This window comes from Hypomesus transpacificus, chromosome 5, assembly GCF_021917145.1.
Source record: "Hypomesus transpacificus isolate Combined female chromosome 5, fHypTra1, whole genome shotgun sequence".
NCBI classification, from domain to species: Eukaryota; Metazoa; Chordata; class Actinopteri; order Osmeriformes; family Osmeridae; genus Hypomesus; species Hypomesus transpacificus.
This window is the reverse complement of record NC_061064.1, coordinates 5,167,991-5,188,726: the sequence shown is the minus strand read 5'-3', so window position 1 is coordinate 5,188,726 and position 20,736 is coordinate 5,167,991. Positions and strand designations below refer to the sequence as shown.

The following is a 20,736-nucleotide window of genomic DNA, read 5'->3' as shown; positions in this document are numbered from 1 at the left end:
TGCTGGATTATCTGTTCCTGTTTAACATATAAAACAACAAAAGTAATTTATTAAATATAATTGTCCCTTTTTTACCTTAGGCTATTGGCAATATTAATAGGATTATTGTGTGATGATCCTAATGATGATCATTTAGCAATTTTATAATCATGACATGAATACTGCTGGCTACATATCAGTTAACATTGTCCCATCGTAGATTTATCTTCAATCCATTTCACATCAATTGTTTTCCATGTAAACTTTTTCAGTTAACTGAATGAGGTAATCTGTTTTAACCTGTTTCAAGCTGCTCTAAAATCGCAGTCACGAGCTACTGATTAAAATGTAATAATCCTAGAGTTTCCAAAATCTAGGATAGGCTATCCTGTAAGTATTGGAGTGGGCACATTTCTTATGTGAATAAAATAATAGACCTATACTGCCAGAATTGTTATAATATGTATTAGCGATCAATTTTGGCCCTAGTACATTCATTGCCACGAGGATTTGGTGTTGGTTTTGGGATTATTTTTAATTTGGGCCTCCTAGTGATTTGAACTACACAATGCTAACTGCAGCCACACGCCTACGTTGCTAAATTACCATGTAATTAAGATACCTTCATTAAGACTGTTTCCACAGTCTTAACGTTATTTTAAACGAGAGGGAACTCCGGTAATTGTGGGGTTTTTCCTTTTCAGATTTGCCTCTTTACAGTGGAAAACTTTACAAGAAAAGACTGTTGCAAAAGCAACATTCTACTCTACTACTGTATGATATTTTTCCACAACAACAAATCTTTTTTAGTATTGAGAAATATTCATACATGGCCTACAGTGATAGTCTTTCCCCCTCTCTTTTATACATTTACCAAAAATGAACAAACAATTTCCAAGCGAGAAATCTAGAGAGGCATTTCAGTTGTCATACGAAATCAAAGACAAGGAGGTGGTGGAGACCAACTGTATGCATGTGAAGAGCCTCTTTCTCTCCCTCCATCTCCAGCTCTACCTCTAGCTCCACCTGTAGGATCCTGCCTTGAGTGGGCTGTGCACCGATACTTATCCAGAGGCATTATTTTACATATGCATTAACGTTTCCTACCTGTGCCCTGCATGCCTACAAATACTCATCTGGCTTCCCCAGAGGGAAGAAGCCACTTCCTCTCAGGAGCATGGGGATACTGTGTCCAAAAATATTTGGCAAACAGAGTGAGCCCCACAGCCCAGTGTGGGTTTGTAGTGAACTGTAAGGTTATGTATGTCTTTATCCTGTCACAGTGCTGTGCCTTGTTTTCTGATTCTAGAGTGGGTGAAACATGTTTTATAGAAGTCAACTGTGAATGGGCATGGATTGTAGTGTATGGAGTTTAAGGGTCGCAGAGCTTACTGTAGAACCACCGGCGTCTCAAACCTGAACGTTTTACACACAGGCTCTCCATTCCTGTCTAAGCCAGGATCAACACACAGGACTTTGATCCCCCATCTCACCTTTCAACCAATACACTGAGGGAGAGGAAATCTTCTTGCTGTTAATAGAGGGACCAGAAAACCACACAGTTCTGTAGAATTTAAATAACTGTTAGCTCTGTAGGCACTATTAAAGACTGACCCTTTACCAAAAACATTGCCACAAATAGTTTTGTAAATCATCACACTTCAGTGTTAAAATACAACTGAAGATAGACAAGGCATCTGGGCAGTTCTACTGACAAAACACCCAGTCTTCCAGAAAGGCAAAACTGGTTTGAATATAATGATGAAAGGTTTGGAGGGAACGGCTCTTACTGCCTACAATGTTGGCCCATTGTCTCTCCTATCTTAAGAGGATCAGAGTTATATCAAGAGTATGGAGGCTCGCCAGGAGAAGATAAGGCCACTCACCTTTCCCCTCTGGGATCTGGACCTGAATAGGCCCTGAGATGCAGCCTCCCAAGCCCTTTCTACTTTTAAAAACCCCTCTAACTGTCTGGCAAGCATTTAGGACTTTCTGAGGACCAGCCTTTCAGTCCTCTCTTCCTCCTCTCCCCCATTCTTCAGCTTGGTCGGGACGCTGCTGGTTGATGCATCTTGCAGATCCCCTTCTTAGTAAGGGGAATCTTTATCAAATCAGCTTTAAACATGAGTCGCGATGACAGACTGAGAATGTGAGATGGAGAGCGGTGGGCGACCGACGCATAGTCTCTATTTCTGCTATATAGGACTGGTGACATTTGAGGACAATTTGTTTAGGCATTCATTAGTCATGCTCCCATCAACTGGCACATAGGAATGTTGTCAGTTCAATGAAGGAACCAAAATTAACCCATGTCATAGTTACAGTAGAAAGACAAAAAAACAATTTTGTTCGAAAGATCAGAAACTTGACAAACAATACAATTTAATCAAATGTCCCCTTACAGATGTTAAGTTAGAAACATATGTTTCAACGGTTAAACTCTGTATTCAGTAAGAACTTTTGCGAAAGGGTTCATGAATGGATAAATAACCCTCTACTGCCATATATTATGTAGGTATGAGTGTGGGGGCTTCTTTAAGACTGCATTAACTGTTTTGAAAGTGCCACCCATCTGTCACTTGAAAGGGATCTGGATCCTCAAGCAGAGTTGAAGAAAGGTTATACACAAATGGTTCATAGAGTATTTGGTCCAATCTTCTCTTGTAGAACGGGAATTGGATGGGATTGTTGTTTCTGTAGTGGTTCCTGCTGTGACATACACTCTTGTCTGTTTACCCAAGGGCGACACCTGAGAATGTAAAGCAAAATTACTTTTTCACATTGCTGAACGGAACTCCAAAGAGGACCATTGATGTAGCATTTCTTCACCATTAATTGATTAGGAATGTGTCGTGTTTTTCTGATTACAAACTTATTATAAATCACATAAAACAGTTCATGAACAGTCCTGTTCATCACTGTCCTGTAATGTTTAGTTTTTGCTGGTAAACAATTATTTGCTGTTGGTATGGCATCAATATTATTGCCATCTGTATGCTACTTTTGAAGTGTTTATTCAGTACCAAACAAATGCTGATTGAACTTAATATTTGCTTATTTATTTGAATGATATTACATTCACTCATTGAGGTGAATTGTTGTCTGCATAATTTATGAATGGCATTTTCTCTCACAGGATGCTCTGTGTACATGCACTGAGAATCCAGTACGAATACTGGTTCAAATTATGGTTAAATTAGTGGCTAATGATTGCTATAACAGAATGATTTATTCACATTCAATGAAGCATGACCAAATAATATTTACAGTGGATCTGATTTCAAAAAGTCATTTGATTCATGTGACATTTTTTCCTAAGAATCCTGAACATTTGCTTTCAATAGTAAAGTAACCAACAATCAGTTTTTAAAATGTAAGATTGATTTTACTTAGGTTTATAAAAGGTCAGATTTAACACAAATGGTCTGAATTATTCAAGACAGTAGTGTCTTTGTACAGTTGTAATAAAAAATAAAATTTGAATCAGCAGAAGAGTTACACAAAAGCTGAACAAGAGATAACTCAATCAAATCCACAAGACAGTGAAGCCTATATTCTTCACATGCTGTACTCCAAAATCTTAGATCACAATTCTGTTCATCTTCAAAGGTAAAATTTTTCTTGGTTGGTATCAGTAGGACTTCCAAGTGTAATTGAAAGAGGAATAAAAAAGGAGCTGGTTACAGAGCAGCGACAGGATCATGGTGGGGTAGGAACTCCTATCAACAATCCTCTCTTCTAACACCCCCACGAACACTAGCTCACACCATTTCAGGGGCAAGTGTCACCACCACAAGCTTCTGAGCAGCACAATAGATAAATTGTGTTGACGCATCTGTTTCGTATAATTTTCCTCCCTTTTTAGAAATGCCAGGAGGCAACAGAGAACCGGAGAACTGAACATAAATGAGTGATACTTCAACCTGAAAGTGGAGCAGAAGAAATGGGGTTACCAAAGCAGTAACCTAATCACTTCATATCGCCAGGTAATCCTACTTGCCCTCTGCTGGAGCAGGAGCATATTTTTGCTGGGCCAACCTCAGTGCACAAGCAATCAGTGACCAATCACTGACACCCCAGCTTTGAGAAAATCACTGTGCAGCCCAAATGTCTTCAAGTTGTAAAGTATTGATAACCTGACGGTTAGATACACAACGCTCTGCTCTTGAGCAACAGGTTCATCATTGATATTCTGGAAATTCTATACAGAAGTGTGTTACATAGCGAGAGAATAAAAATGAGTGTTTTCTGTGTCTGATCGGCAAGTCCATATTGCAATAACTCAAACCATTCGTTGGTGGTTGTACATATCCTGACCCAGGCCGCCATTTTTTCCCCTGCAAAGAAACCTTGAAATAAAATCCACTTAAGCCCTCTGCCTTTCCCTCCAGAGTAGTTAAATCCGAGCTGTGTATGGACATGATTACAGACTGCCACAGGTCTTAGATCAGTGCAGAACCTTGACTTCCAGCAGGAAACCAGCGCCGAAGTTCAATTATGGTATTTGCTCATTTTGCTGAAACAAGGAGGCCTTCTTTGCCCGCTGTATAAAAAGTCACCAATAACCAAAACGGCTCAACTTGTCATAGTATCTTCCCAATCTAAGAATGTTCACCTTTGGAACAAGAAAGGACACATAACCTCTGCAATAAAGCCCACCTCTATGTTCCCGTGTGGAGGGGTCTAACCAAGGGTTTAAGATTGAGTAACAGGAGTTTCTAGTTCTGGATGTGGAAACCGCATGGGCTGAGCTTTAAATCTGTAGGTAAACAAGGCTGTTTGGGGCTCACAGAAGTCAGACAGATCCGTTTGCTCAGCAGCTGACTGAGGACACAGAGATGCACCTTTCACACTAAACTGAGCACCAACAATCAACCCATTGTTAGAAAGGGCCCTCTGGTGTTACAGCCTACAGGAAGAATACATGCCCCTTCAACACAAGGTGAGGTCATCAGCCTTTGAGGAGGGGATGCTTTCTATCAAGATGGAGTGAAACCGTTTTCAGGGACCCTGAGTTTTATATACTGCGTTTAGGATGTAGTTTTATATACTACATCCTAAATGTCTAAAACATGGCTTACTTAAAACGGAGGGACAAGATGTTTCAAATTTTTTATTTGGACATGCTACAAAGAAAAGTGTTTCTCTACACCATAAACAATGTCTGGAGTGAATATCTGGTTTAGAGAAAAACCAGTCAATTTCAGTTGTGTATCTCAAATGCAGACATATTGTCCACAGTCCAAGCTACTCCCTCGATTTAACAGCAAGAACCAAAGACAAGAAATCGGCACAAAAATCCATAGGAAAAAGGATTTTGCAGTCCTGCACAACCCTCTGTTCACCAAACCTCAAGCAGGAAATCCCTCAGCTATCAGGGTCCTCTTTTCTTAATATTAAAACAGTCTTTAGTAAGAGTTTATGCCTACAACTACATACCTTCTTATAAAAAAAAACAAATTATTTTAACTGAATGGAACACTTTAGAGATTGCATTTGTATAGCTCCCTATTGGATCGTTTATCGATATAATCAAATATATACACATCTCCATAATCTTAAATCTACAGTTACTTGAGTTAACAATTAAGAAACAAAAAATATTAAGATTGTTTTAGTAAGTAAAATCATTTGAATCATTAAAAAACACAACTTTGATCCAAACTGAAAGACTAGACCCCTCATTCAGTGCAATCAGAAGACTCACAACACCCTCTTGTGGCATTCAACTTCAACTGCCACTGTACCAGTGTTAAAATAAAAACTATATACATTTTTTTCCACAAGTTTTTATTAATTTTTTGACAAATATATATGAAGGCTGTCCTCTTAAGGAGACAGTATTTGGAGACATTGCAGCAAATTAACCCCTCTAGACCCCTCTAGAATGGAATCCTAGGCAATCATCACAAAACACAAACATGAAATAACTTACCATCTATTTGTGCCATGGGAGGGAATGATACAAATTAAGTGAATTGATGCAAGTGATTCTTTAATTGAGAGAAAATTAATTAGATCATGTTTTAATAATAGTAAAACAGTTATTCCAAATGCCTGATGGGACTGAATTATTTGTTGACATCAGTATTATCATGATGCATGGAGTAGACTAAGTTTTGCATAAAGGCACACAAGCATTGGTAACCCCTCAGGTGAGCATTGCTTTTTTTTGGCAAGACATTGGTCCCAATAGGCAGTACAAGTGTTTCAACAAAAAGAATATATGCTTGCAGGAAAACAATAAAATCTTCAATCATTCATGTATACATAGAAATATCACCTAGTAAGTTAAAAAAAGGGACTGAGACCTAAATAAAGAGTAAGGATACAATGGGTCAGCAGTATATGACACCCTCTTAGAAGCCAGGTTTATACTCACGAGCTTGAAGGGCAGACCATTAACTATTACAGAGGATGAAGTTCGGCAATGCACCTTCTCTCCTGCTGTACAAAGCCCTGTAGACTTCTCTTTCCCTGTCTAAAGGTACTTTCTTTCCTCGAGAAGGGCAAGATGACTAGGAGACGAAGGAGAGTTTCAAAGTTACTGAAGCTCCGTATATGCGACACCTTCAGGGTGTCGAGGACTGTGGCAGGGAGATAGCCTGCCATGGGATCCAACCACTTCTCCTTCCAAGACTTCAACTCGGTGTGGAGCGAGGCCACATCTGGCAAGTCATCCTTGTACATGCGGAGCATGTGCACAGCAACGCTGTTGCTTTCTAGCTTTGACATTGCATAAGGCACAATCACCAGGCAACTCAAGGTGCTCAAAACTTGCTCGGTGAATAGCTCTGTGACCTCAGCAATGACATGCTCTACCAATCTTTCACTCACTGCTCTTTTGTAAAACTCGCTCAGGGGTTCTAGAAGTGGTGGGTGTAGCATGGTTATCTGCAACTTGGAAGCTAAAGCAACAGCCTCCTCAAACCAGGCCTGATGATGGTTGTCAATATCACTCATCAATTCGCTGAGGGAAGTCTGGAGGTCGGGCAAGTTACTCACAGCTATCAACACATCCAGGGGCTTTCCCTGGAGAGACTGACTGAACTTTCGGGTCAAGCTCAGAATGTTCTTCAGCACAATTGTGGAGAAGATGAACTCGAAACTTCGGACTGCATTAAGGTACTGTGACGCTGGGCTATTCGCTTCACCTTTCAGCTCGTTCAAACAGAGCATGATCACTTCTAGAAGCTCTACCATAACCTCATGCATATCGTGGCTCTTCTCCCAATTTTTGATCAGCTTGTCCCTCAGCTCATTCCCTTTCCCTTCGTCATGCTGGAACATATGAATGATCATGTTGTCCAGTTTGGTCTGTCTCTCTGTGTCCTCAGTAAGCCACTGGAGCACGTCTTCGATGGAGGCCGCCCCCTCCGCTGTCTCCCCTGCTGGAGAGGACCTGGCCAGCCACACGTTCAAAGACACAGCAGAGCTGACCGTGCGCACGGCCAGGGGGTATTTCTGGGAGATTACTGTTGTAACTGCCTTCATCTGAGCCCCTACTTCTCCAACACTCAAAAAGGCTTGACCTCTACAGTATTCCATGTTGAGTCCCCATTTCTCTGACAGGGCTGTCTCAATATAGTCGGCCAGGACAGCTGTGTCCTTGACGAATGGGACAAAAGCCACAGTCTCCTCGCACTGAGTGTCCTGCTTGTCCAGGTATCGGATGCAAAGTGGGACATACAAATTGTCCTCGATATCTACTTCCCGTTCAGTTATTATTGTAAAGAACTGCGAGTCCCAGAGTTCCTTGAGGATTTCCTCTCGAACGGGTGGCTCATAGAAAGACATTGTTTGTCTCTGTTCCGTATCACTGTCCCCTACAGTCAGATTTCCGACTGTAGGTTTCACATCCATTGGATGTTGAGGTCTTCCAGGGCAGGTTGCAGATCCAACTTCTGATTGAAATGCATGAAACAAGACGTTGTTAATACCCCTTTCCCCCCTTGTCACTCAAGTTATCTTAAAATCAAATTTAGACCAACCTAAACTATCCAATCTTAACCTAGCCAGGGAAGTAATGGAAAACAAATATTTCTATGCATTAACATTATGTGATATACTTTTCACTTTTACATACCAGTTTCCAGTCTCAGTCCCCCAGTTATCATCTTCACCTGTAAAACATAACAGACCTCAGATTAGAATTTTCTTTTGAATGCATATGACAATTTACCACAACATTACCAATTATTATTATTATTATTACTACAACATGGTGGCTTTGTTGTAAAAAAAAAAAAAAAAAATTCAAGTTGTTGTTACCTGTGACAGGCATACACTGCTCTCGGAATCAACCTCGATGCACTTATCGATGACCTCTTGCAGGCTTTGAATAGTCAGGTGATGCATGCGGAGCATCAAAATGTCGGTTTTGCCTCCTTTGCAGATAGTGTTCTTCAGGATATCCTTCATGGAGTTCAGTGTCGTCTTCATGAGGTCCCATTCCATGCTCACGCTGGGCAGGACAGCCACCAGCCTGAGCAGCGTTGTGACAGCAGGGCTGCTTTTTGACTCGGAGTGGAGCAGGGTCTCGGAGATGGACGCCGGTGGTGCCACATCCTGATATTTCTCGATCCACACTGTGGCCCAGTTACTGATTTCCTGCTCTGCAGTGTCAGAGTCAGGTAAATCACTCAGGTACAGGCTGTAGAGCTTGTCAGTGGAGTCCTGGAGGATGGGCTGAGGGTTACATGAGGGAAGTAAAGACAGGACCTTGAGGGCCTTCAAATGGCTCTCTGAAAAGCTGTACTTCATTTCTTCTACAAGACAGCTGAGGAGGGGAACACTCAGTTTCTCCTTGTAGTACGTCTCCGGAGAAGAATAGTTGTTGGTTTCTTCCGGGAAGCAGACTTGTTCAGGGGCCACTTTGGATGCGAGTTGGAACGCCTCCTCAAACCAAGGGGAGTGTATTGTGTCAATGTTCTTCTGCATGTTACCCAGTGTCTCTATGATCGCGGGGATCTTCTCCACCTCGCAGATGATGTCAGCTGGATTGCCACATCGAAAGACGGTACTGCAGTTTCGAAGGGGAGCACAGGCATTCTTAAGGATCACCAGATTTATAATGAAGTCCAAGCTTTTCAAAGCAGAGGACAGGACCTGTGCATGTAATGAAATTGCACCTGTGGCACTGGAACTGAGTGAATCCAAGCAACTCAAGATTCCTTCAAAGGTGTCGACCAGGATATCAAAGAAGTCCTCCCTCTTTTTCCATCGGGAGCAACAGGTTTCTGGAAACTCTTCCAGGGCCTCACTAGGTGTATTCAGTAGCCCGTCCACAGCCTGTGCCAACGCTCCCTCCAGTCCGGGGGACGAGTCAAATAAGAGTAGCAGATCTTCCACAACATCCAGCATATTCGTGACAGAGGGAATAGCCAAACTACCGGCAAGCCAGCAGGCAAGACCGCAAGACTCACTGGGTGTGATCACTGACAGTGGATAGCTCTTGAGAAAATCCAGAGACATTTTCTTTAGGCTCTGACAGCCAGAGCCCATGCGCATGAATGCTTGTCCACGACACTGAGCCATCTGCAACCCCCAGTCTTCGGTCAGAGTCACAGCAAGAGACTTTGCTTGTACGTCAACGTCACAGCTTTCATCAAAAGGTAGATACCCAATGAGCTCCACTTTTGGGGAACCTTCACCACCAACATACCTGACAAACACAGGCAGATACTTTTTACCAGTGATTGACACTGGTCTGTCAGTGATCAATGAAAAGAAAGGGGACTCCTGGATTTCTTGGAGTATCACTTCCCTGATTGATTTTGTGAGTAGTTTTACCATTTCCTCTTCACCAATGTTAAGTGAGCACTTGCCATCACTTGGAAACCAGTGACACATGCCGAGCTCTTGAATGACAAGCTCTTGTTCTTCTTTGGAAAGTTCTGAGAGAGAGCAGTTCTTCTTTCCTAAGCGGGCAGCCAGTCTGAACACAGTTTCCAAACTTTGCCGATTATCTCCACTGTGTCCATTCTCATCCACGGGTTTGATTTCCTGTTCCTCTTTCTTCTCAGTAGATTGTGGCATTTCATGTTCCTCTACTCCATCTTTGTCATCCACTGCAAAGACAGACAGATCAGAAGAGGGTTAGGGTTACCTATGCATTCATTAAAAACATTTTAATAAGGTGTCAAAACATTTTGGGAAAACACAAAGCATAATTTATTTTACAAAACTTAAAATAATTTGAGGCCAATTTAATACATTCAATCTAAATGTACTCATTGCATGTGCCTACTTTACCTCCTACAAATGTAAACTACCATATTATACACAATGGTTTGTGAAACTTACCTTCCATGTTACTTTCAGAGCTCTTCAATAGACATTTGGATTCTTTATCCTGAGAAAACAAAAATGAACAAATAGCATGCTTGTTAAGTACCTTTTTTAAAGATATATATTTTTACTGCATTTCTTCTTTAGTGAAGCGAGATAGGAAATGAAGAGGAAAGAGCGGGGGGAGGACATACAGGGCATGCTGGCTCCCTGGCATGCAAGCTTCTTAACAAAATCAAATACAAAGTCACACAAACAATAGCCATGAAAATAACCTACCAAGCAGATCCCCTCCAATGTCTGGGGAGTGACCTTTAAGCACTGGGAAACCATCCGGTCCAGATCTCTGCTGAAGTTGGTTCCCACCTGTAGCATAGCCAAACATGGGGCCCGGTCTTTGGGGCAGGTGTTCCTCAAGTATTCTTGATACTTCTTGTGGCGCATCGTCACACCACAGTCCTCCAGCACAGTGCTGGGCAACACAGACATGATCCTCAGCAGGGTATTGATGTTGCCAAAGTACTGCATGACTGGCAAACGGAGAGTCTGAAAGATGCTCTCTGGGATAGTCAAGGATGCAACTTTGGTCTTCCACTTCACTCTCCAACAGCACAACTCGGTGAAGAAGTTGTCGGCATCGGGAAGGTCGCTGCTGTAGAGAGGAGGCTTGGACTTCAGGATCTCAAACATGTAGCTCACGGTCACAGAGCATGGAACTAGGGAGAGGAAGTTCAGGGCTTCCTTGTGGTCTTCAGAGAAATGGTCTTTCACAGCATTGATGAGGTTGTCCACGAGTGGCACACTCAGAGCATCTTTGTAGTACATAGCTGGCTTCAACATGCTATCCCTGGGCAAGGTCGAATTATCAGGCACTTTAATCTGCACACCTAGACTCTGTGCCAGGGCACAAGCTTCATCAAACCAATTCTGGTGAAACACCTTGATGTTAGTCTTCACCCTATTTAGGGTAGCCACAATGCCACTGATCTGGCAGAGCTGGGAGGCGGCACTGAAATGATCCTTCTGCAGGCCAGCACTGAGCTCTCTGGTGAACGAGGAGGAATTCTTCAAGGCTACCATGGGTACAATGAACTCAAAGTCCCTTATTCTACGTAGCAGACTGCCAGCTTGTTCTGAGATGGATGGTTTCCATCTCTGTGGGTTGTCTTTGATTTTCTCCAGACATTCAACTAGGGGTTCCAGCATCTGCACAAAAACCTCATAGGAGTCATGCTTCTCTTGCCAGATGGTACAGAACTTTCCCTGTAACTCTTGGATTTTCTCAAAGCTTTCCCTGAGGCCAAATGCAATAACATGGTCTAACTGTTTCTCAAGTGTAGGCAAGCTGCTAAAAAACATCAGCACTTCCTCAAAGGTATCCAGTGCTCGTTTTACAGAGGGCACGGGGATGGTTTTTGACCACCATGTATTGAAGGAGTAACAAGAGCTGTGAGTGCATATAGCAAGAGGGTACTTCTCCTGGATTTTGCAGGCAAAGGCCTTCAGCTTATAGGACACTTCACCGGATCCGAGGTAGGCTTGCCCTCTACAATAGCGTAAATCTAGGCGCCATTCTTTGGTGACAGTCTCAAAAAGGCGCTCAGACATTGCATCACAGTCGAGATCCACATCAATGAATCCCATTAGCTCCAATCGCATGACATCAAAACTGTCTACGAACCTGAGGAAAAGTGGTAGATAATCGGTCTCTCCGAGCCTTACAACGCTGTCAATGAACAGGGAGAAGAACGAACTCCCCACCTCCAGCAGAATGCCTTCGCGTACTGAATCTTCGCATACCGTGAGCACTTCTTTCATCTCAGACTTGGACACATATTCAACTTCTCCATCTTGTTCCAATGGCGCCTCACTACCCTGCCTCATTTGGCTGTTGTAAGCAGCTGTCACAGCAGCTTGCAAAGCAGATTTAAGGGCCTCCTTATCAGTCTCGGCACACTTTGGTTGCACGACTCTTTCGGCTTCCATCTCAATGGTCATGACTTCTGTTTCTTCTTCCTGTGTGGTCTTTTCAGTGTGGTTTCCATCATTCTCCTCAGGGACTGAGGCTGCAATAGAGAAAAGAGGGAACATTTTATTGATTCATTTGCTGGTGGCACCACGTGAAAACATTAGGGGAGAGGCATGTGTACTCGAGTACTCAATTGGGACACCAATATTGGTTAAACATCAAAAGTAAATCACCTATGATAAAAGTACATTTAGCCCTGTTCTATATTCAAAGTTAACATTTTTAGTAGCGGATGATGCAGAGATGCAACTGCTATCCATAAATATCTGCATTGGTTCATGCAGCAAAAATGATAGCCAGATGCAGATAAAAATAAATAAAAAAAGATTAAGTTAAAGGAACATTACTTTTTTTTTTTTTTACATGCCAACTAGATTTTATTTTTATTCACTGCAACATTTAAATGGTTGTGGATGTGGTTTTTCTTCATGTAGGTAAACAGTCGGTGCAGCGCAGAAAGGTAGGTAAATACCTACCCCCATTTTTGATAGGGTGTTCATTTTGGACTCTAATCTTACATTTGCAAGCATCTGATAATAAATGTGAGTACTCGAACACTGAATTACTTGACATGTCCATTGTTAGACAACATCACAAACAAAATAGAATAATTGTCTTACCTGTGGGCTGCACTTCTATCACATCCTCCTACAAAACAAACATTATTCTCATTAAATATATCATATATCTATCATATGCAAATAATTTAAACCCCTTATAATTCCAATGAGCAATTGCTGAGATATCAAATGGATAGCTTACCATATGCAGCAACGCCAATATTTCAGGGTGCTTCTGGACATAGGTCTCCACCACGTCTTCCACATTGAAGTGCACATCTTGATTTACAAAGACAAATGCCATGTTGCACAGTCTCTGGTCATCTGGTGTGGCCATTAGGTAGGACTGGAATCTTTCCAACACCATATTGTACTGCCCGTACACATCCGCCTGTGCATTCACACAGGGAATTGTGCCCAGAACCCTGAGCAGGCTCTGCACATTAGGATAAAACCCAATGTCTGGAATCTTCAAAGTGGCAAATGCTGTTGTCGGCAGGATCCTGCGCTTGCTAGCATGTCTCCACTTCACCTCCCAAAAACCAAGCTCATCATAAAATGTGTCGGGCCTTGCAAGGTTATTCAGATTGGCGTCTGCCACTTTATCCCTGCGGATACTAAAATTGTGATCAGCCATGTAAGAAGGAACCAATGAAAGCCATCGGAGAATCCGTACCATCTCAGTGCTAAACACTCTCTTCACCTCATCAGTGAGATACTGCAACACATGCCTGCTTAGAGTTTCTCTGTACAAGTCTTCCAGGGGGGTGTCAGTAACTGATCCTTTATCTGTCTCAGGTAAGGTCTCTGGCACACACACTGCCACACCCAGCTTCTTAGCCCGGCCCACAGCGTCAGAAAACCACTTCCTGTGGAGTATTGCAATCTCCTGCATATACTTGTTGACCAGCTTTAAGGCATTGGAGATTGTATACTGCAGAGTGCTGCTGATGCTAATGGCTCCTCTGAGACTTGAGTTGAGTATGCTGACACAACAAAGAGTGTTTTTCAGAACAACTAGGGTCATGATGAAGTTGAAATTCTTCAGGAAAGGCTTGAGATTAGCCATCTGCTCTGCAGTGTCTGCATCTGTTGTCGAGGACGTGGTCATCTCATTGATGCAACTTAGGAATGGCTCAAGGATCTCCAGCATGACCTGAAATGCATCAATACCATACTCCCAGTTGTCCTGGCAACCCTCTGTGATCCTATCTGCTTCCCCTTTAAGGTGGCCATATGTTGACCTGATCTTTATTTCCAATCTTTTCCTAAGGTCAGGTGTTTTTCTAAGAATCTGGGCTACCTCCTCAACTGAATTCACAACCTTCTGAATGGAAGGTATGGGCATGGAGCGAATTAGCCAAATATTGAATGCATACGGGTCACTTGGAGCTAGTACTACCTGAGGAAACTCCTGAAGGATCCTGCTCGTGAGATCTCTCATCTTCTGACACATGCTACCTGTGGTTATGTATGTGAGTCCACGACAATGCTCCATCCTCAATTCCCACTTGTTTCGAATCTCTGAGAGTAGCATGTAAAACAGACTCTCAGCATCCGCATCACAAGGCAGGAAACCCATGAGGTGTTTCTGAGGGAAACCGGCCACGGTGACTGATCTAATGAACACTGGGATCTGTTCCTTCCCCTCGATATTTGTGACATCTTGAAGCAATATTGAGAAATAACGTGCCAATCTCAAACTGTTCCGGATCTCCTCTTGCATGAGATCTTCAGTGAACTGAAGCACTTCTTTCTGGTCAATTTTTTCCACACAGATAGGGTTAAGAGACTGCTGTCCTCGGTGGCCTCCCAAAGGTTCATCAGGGTTGGGGTTGGCATCATTCCTAATGCTGAAACCAGAAAAGGCAAGAGTTTCCTTGAAATAAACTTTAAGGATTTCCTTTTCTTTGGAGTTGGGTGTCTCTTCAGTCTTTTGGTCCTCTTCCTGTGATTCACATACAATGCTCTCTCCAGGCTCCTCTTTCAATTCAGCACTTAAATCAGGTGTGACCTCGTCATCTAAGGAAATAGATAAAGTTGGTTGATATATACATAGCAGACCATGTAAGATTATACACTGATATGAAAAACTAGGCACAGTTGGCAAATACATGTCGGTTACCTTTAGACTTCTTCAAGGAAGCAAGCTCTTCTTCAGCCTGAGGGTTGAAATTATTTCAATATAGAGGCAATGAAACAATATTTTCATTACTTGCAGTGTGGTTATAATTAATGACTGGTGATACAGGATTTAATAACCAAGCGGTCTGAATATTAAGGCAATACAGGATTTAAAGCATTTTGTGACACGCATTCTTTGCATGGCATTAATTAAGAGGATTGGTATAGTAGTGTGAATTCCAAATACTTACTGGAACAATTGTTCTTTTCCTAGTGTGGGTCAACGGATTGTTTGAATGGCTTGAGAAGATGAATATTGTTGGAATGGCATCCTCCTTCAGCACCTGCTCAGTGCTGTCCGTGCCCTATAAAAAACAAAATTCCTAATTTAACGAATTGACTAATATCTCCTAGTGGCTCATTATTACCCATCTAAACCTAATGTATTGGTGTTGCTGATATTGTAATCAAGTTGTCTTCTTTGATGGTGCCCTTTTATTATAAAGGGCAACTTTTTAGCCCACTGGGGATCAAAAGTACCTACCACTACCACTACTTTTTATCATTATTAATACCAATTAACATGGGAAATTATGGCAGGATTGTTTGGTCATCATTATTTATTTAAACATAACCTCCATTCCATCATTATTGATTCACGACCAGATTATAATTTTAAATAAATCCCAATTTTGTATGATCTGTGAAACACAACCTCAAAAAACGTTCATGTGTATTATCCGGAATAAATTAATTTCAGGAATTTACACAAACTGTTATTGTCGTAATACTTACAAGAGGACAAATCAGGGATGGCTCAAAGTGATTAGCACATAGTCTGTAAAGCTTGTGCAGTTGTTCAGGGGTCTTTGATGCCAGATCTTGTCGACGACAATTATTTAGCCATTGTTTGCATCTGTAATGTAACCATAGAACACAAGATTACAAAAAGTAACCACACATGAACTGTATACAATGCAATCACACCAACTATGCCTTTATAAATTCAAAACAATTCAACTTCGAGTTGAGCTAGTGGCTAAAACAAGTTAACATTTAGCTTACTGTACCTAGCCCTAAATAGCATGCTAAGCACTGTAGGCCCTGTATAATTCCTGGAACAAAATTGAACATGCATTACATGCAACAGAAACAAAACAGTCTACAAACTCCAACGGACTCCTAGTGAAAGCATCGGGCATTATATTGACGTATTATGCAACGAAACCTGCATGCAATGCTTTGGTTCCAGGAATTAGACTGGCCATTTTCAATTAAACTAGCTAGCTAGCATTGAATAGCTTATTTATGTTGTTAGCTAGGGGATACGCAGAACTTTCTAAACTGATGCAGTAGTACTTGAACACAAATTATCAGCAAGGTAGACTTATTTTTATTAGCTATTTACCTTTCTTCATCCAAAGGAAATCGAAAAAAGAGGACGTTGGATCCCTCTCTGTGTAGATCACAATTTGGTGCGGCACAGCAGTCGGGCATTTTGGGCTGCATGTACTACTGTAGATCAGAATAAACCATGCCTCTCATAAAAATCCGAAACCCTACGTGTCGAGTTTGTAGTTACGAATTCTAACGGACTGCTAGAATTAACTCTGCGTTGAAATAACTTATTTCATTCTTAAAAAGTTGATGAGATGCGTGGGGCTCTCTCGAGTGTTTCAACCAGGAAGAAGTCTACCGAGGGACGGAAATGGTTCTATGCAGAGCTTGAATGGCGCACTGATCTCCGATCTTAGTACCATGTGTTCTGCTCTAGAATAATGTAATTATCGTGCATTTACTCATCTATAAGTACAATGTATACACATTACAATTCTGCTTATTTCATATTAAGACTGTACGTGAATTACAGGTGGAGTTTACAGAATATATATTATAATCCCACCACGAGGCCTCTATCGCCGAACGGTGCATTTATCACGTGACATTCAGAGCTCTATCGTATGCTATGAGACGTGGTTCCATCTGTGGACTAGATAGAACGAGTCTTTGTGCTGAAAATAGGCCGTCTGATCGGCATTCACTTCAGATGGAAGTTTTTCCTTTTCTTTTTTGTACACGAGATGTGTTTTGAATCTGAATTGTCATTCTCATCTGTTCACTTAAAATGTTTGTGGTAAATAATGAATAAGTGCCAGAATCATAATTCTATAGTTTACTAATCCATTAATAACGCTAATCTTTACTTATCGTACCCTTTCATTATTTAATCAAACGAAGTAAGGTTTCATTGTCTTTTCTTAAATCAACAATTGATAAATGCAAAAAAACAGATAAACAGAAGCTATATATACTTATTTATTGAACAAAAATGTGTAAAAATACTGTAATCACTTTAACAGCTTGGGTTAGAAAATGATAAATGCATCAATCAAATGATTTTGTATGATTGTAAGACTATTAAACAGTATTTGTTACATTTTACAGCACCATGTTGGCCTAAAACATTTAATCATCATCCATTCAATCTATTTTGAAAAAAAATGTTTACAACGTAAAACAGACTCATCTATGTATACTGCACACATTGTAGTCAAACAATATTTACATTGACTTTAATAAAAGATGCAACTTTCTCAAGTCATATCATTCTTTCTCAGGGTACTTCTCCACGTAGGTATCTACAATGAAGTCTAAGTTGTGTGTAGCATTATAATGCATGTTCAAAAAGATAATACTCTTGGATCTGTGGTGGCCAGGTGTATTTTCCACGTACAGTTTAAGCCGTTTGCGGGCGGCATCACAACTGCTCTCAGCCGTCAAAAACGGCAAGGTGGCAAGCACCTTCAGGAAGGCAAGCACATTGGGGAAGAATTTCACTTCAGCCAGCAGCAGGGTTTCAGGGACACTGGAGGGCAGCGTGGTGACATCCTTGACCCTGTGCTTCCACTTCACCCACCAGCAGTGTAGCTCTGCAGGGAGCGTCTCTGCATTCTGAAGGTCATTTTTAAACACATCCATGTTTTCCTCGGACGCGTTGAACTTCAGTTGACCCATGACGGCAGGGACCAGCAACAGACATTTCATGGCCTTGACGTGACTTTCAGTAAACAGATCCTTCATTTCGTTGAGGACATGGGTCACGACGGGGACAGACAGGTGTTCCTTGTAGTAATTCTCTGGCTGCACCTCGGTTCCAGACTCAGAGCGATGCTTTCTCAGGTACAGCCTGGGAACCTTAACCTGGATCTCCATTGCAGATGCTAGGTTGATGGCTTCCTCAAACCAGAACTCGTGATACACATCAATGTTGTCAGAGACCTCATTCAGCGAGTGAAACACCGCTGTCAAATTATTTGCAGCAAAGTAGGTGTCTGTTGCTTGCCCTTGCAAGTTCTTACCAAAGGCACGGGTGAATGACAGGGTGTTTTTCAGCACAACCAAAGCTATAATGAACTCAAAATCAGCCAGTGCTGTAGATATTTCTAATGCGTTGTGAGTGACTTCATCACTCCACCTCATGTCTTCATTGTCATGAACACTATCCACACAGAGCAAAAGAGATTCTATGATATCAACCGCCACCTCAAACGCATCGTGCCTTAATGTCCAGCTGGTGCGACAAGCCTCTTTCAACTCATTGGTTTTCTCTTCCCTGCCTTGATAGAATATCGAGATGGCATTTTCTAACTCTAATTTCAGTGAAGGGGCGTCCTTGAAAAAGGACTCAATCTTCTTAAAAGTAGACATGACAATCTGTGGCCCTGACAGTGACATACTATTTACCAGAAAGGTGTTCAAAGCAAATGTGGACAATGTCGAATGCAGTATCAGAGGATACTTCTCTGTTAACCTGGTAGAGATGGCTTTCATTTTGCTGGCATGCACACCAGAGCACAAGTGGGCTTGCCCTCTGCAGTTTTCCATATTCAAGCCCCACTTGTCAGTTACCATAGACAGCAGTTGCTCTGTTAGGGTCTCCTCATCTCCCTGAAAAGGAAGCAGTCCGGCAAACTCCTCCCGCAAGCAGTTAGACTGGTCCACAAATCGCAAAAAAACAGGGAGGTGGCATTGCTCTTCTATGTCCACCAAATCATCTGTGACAAGTGAGAAGAAGCGACTTTCTCTGACCTCCTGCAGGAACTCATCACGAACGCCATTCTCACACACCTCCAACATTTGACTCAGTTGTGTGGAGGAGCAGAGCTCTTTTCCAGGAGTCAACACTTGATTCCCAACACTCATTCTATATTCTAACAATGCCTGGACATTACTCAGAGTGAGGCTTTCCTGTACATCTACAGCATGCCTGTTCAAGGGAATATTTTGTTTGCTTAGCACCAGAAGAACTTCAAAAATTGATTTTAGGATATCTCTCGGGTCTGTCTCTTCCATAGTTATTTGGGAGTCATCTTTGGTTTTCTCTGTTAAGTCCTCTGGAAGACAAGGCAGAACAAAATACAGTGCCTTTTGGTATTTACAGTGAAGTTGACAATCAGGTAAATTACACATCTAAAACTCACCTTTCTTCACTTTACTGTCCTGTGGACCATCTTGAATCTGGAAAATAAAACATTTAAAATATTAAACAGACAAAGTGTTTGAAGTATAAGTGTATGAATTTAGAAGTTTAATGCAGCAAATCCTTACTTCTCCCTTCCGCTTGCACTGTCCACTTGTGGGGTTAGTGGGCTGGCTTGATGAATCAAATATGGTTGGTATAGCATCCTCCTTCAATGCGGTGTTGTGAAGCTGAAAAACAAGTAAGCAGCTAAGTTAATCATAGTATTTTGACTACTCCAGCAGTCTGAATAAAGATAGCAGTTTAATAGTTTAATAATATTATAATAGTTTAATATTTATATTGAGAATGATTTCACTTACAGTTGTTTCCATCACTGAATCTTCGAAGTGTTTTGCACAAAGTCTGTGCTGTCTGTACAACTCGTCTGGGGTTTTGTCATCAAGATCAATACGATTGCAGTTTTCAATCCACTTCTTGCATCTGAGAAGGGGAGAAACAACAGCATTGGACATTAGACAGATAATGCAATAGTCAGAGCTGGGTAGGCTCACTACATAAGTGGTGTAAGGCCCCGGAAATAACATAAAGCCCTTGCCGGCTTACCTATTATTATGTCCATGTAGTTAGTTACCTAAGATGTAGTATCTAGTATTACTACCAGCTAACTAGCTAAAAGGCTAGACAATTATTATTAGTATTAGGCTAACTAGCTAGATATATAGCTAACTTGTTGTTACCTTTCGCTGTTTCTTGGGAACCTGAAGAGGGGGGGAAGGCTGGGCAGACTGCAGTTGTTACTTGTGCAACTGGAAAAAGCACAGTTGTTCGCCATTGCTGTCAAATGTATCGCAACTTCATACGTACAACATTTGCTTTAGCTAACTATATAATCAAACTACCACAATTCGGTGCAAGCCAGTGTGCAGGAAGCGACAACTGCCGTAGTATCCCATGAGCCTTTGCATGCATAACATGGAAAAAGCGCGCATGCCGATGTCTCAAAAGTCACGTCGCATTCTGTCACCAAATGCCAGAATCATTAAGGAGGAAAATAGGAAACCCTAACCCTAGGAACATTTCTGTTGAAAAATGCATTTATTTTAGGTAAAGGTTTAATTCACAAATGTTAATGTGTAAGACAAAACCGTTATTGGTGGTTTTCATGAGAAAGTGCATTGTCCTGCAAATCACTGTATGATAAAGCAAACAGCTTGAAAGGCCCCCTTGGCAATTTTATTTTGTTCAATATTGTTTTGCCTTACGTTATAATT

At 41.6% G+C, this 20,736-nt stretch overlaps 2 protein-coding genes across 2 annotated transcripts; both read right to left on the bottom strand.

The window, feature by feature from the left end:
- Positions 1-5,129: 5,129 nt before the first annotated feature.
- Positions 5,130-16,691, bottom strand: si:dkey-250d21.1. The gene is made up of 11 exons (XM_047020124.1): positions 16,391-16,691; positions 15,778-15,898; positions 15,234-15,347; positions 14,984-15,020; positions 13,061-14,880; positions 12,919-12,946; positions 10,549-12,335; positions 10,285-10,333; positions 8,251-10,049; positions 8,066-8,102; positions 5,130-7,883 (listed from the first exon to the last, which is right to left on the bottom strand). Exons 1-11 carry the CDS (start codon positions 16,489-16,491, stop codon positions 6,388-6,390), a joined length of 7,389 nt encoding a protein of 2,462 aa, XP_046876080.1. The 5' UTR covers positions 16,492-16,691; the 3' UTR covers positions 5,130-6,387.
- A 587-nt stretch (positions 16,692-17,278) lies between these two features.
- thap12a (THAP domain containing 12a) lies at positions 17,279-20,701 on the bottom strand. The gene is made up of 5 exons (XM_047020067.1): positions 20,203-20,701; positions 19,825-19,945; positions 19,591-19,692; positions 19,464-19,500; positions 17,279-19,376 (listed from the first exon to the last, which is right to left on the bottom strand). Exons 1-5 carry the CDS (start codon positions 20,295-20,297, stop codon positions 17,587-17,589), a joined length of 2,145 nt encoding a protein of 714 aa, XP_046876023.1. The 5' UTR covers positions 20,298-20,701; the 3' UTR covers positions 17,279-17,586.
- Positions 20,702-20,736: the final 35 nt, after the last annotated feature.

Bases quoted from the DNA above. Each gene is read 5' to 3' on its own strand.
- si:dkey-250d21.1 (XM_047020124.1), bottom strand. From the start codon at position 16,491: ATGCAGCCCAAAATGCCCGACTGCTGTGCCGCACCAAATTGTGATCTA. The intron at 14,881-14,983 runs GTAACCGACATG...CTATTTCCTTAG, and splicing joins TTCCTTGAAGAAGTCTAAAG to ATGACGAGGTCACACCTGAT. The intron at 8,103-8,250 runs GTAACAACAACT...TATGTTTTACAG, and splicing joins GCAGTGTATGCCTGTCACAG to GTGAAGATGATAACTGGGGG.
- thap12a (XM_047020067.1), bottom strand. From the start codon at position 20,297: ATGGCGAACAACTGTGCTTTTTCCAGTTGCACAAGTAACAACTGCAGT. The intron at 19,693-19,824 runs GTAAGTGAAATC...CTTGTTTTTCAG, and splicing joins ATTCAGTGATGGAAACAACT to CTTCACAACACCGCATTGAA. The intron at 19,377-19,463 runs GTGAGTTTTAGA...CTTGTCTTCCAG, and splicing joins GGACAGTAAAGTGAAGAAAG to AGGACTTAACAGAGAAAACC.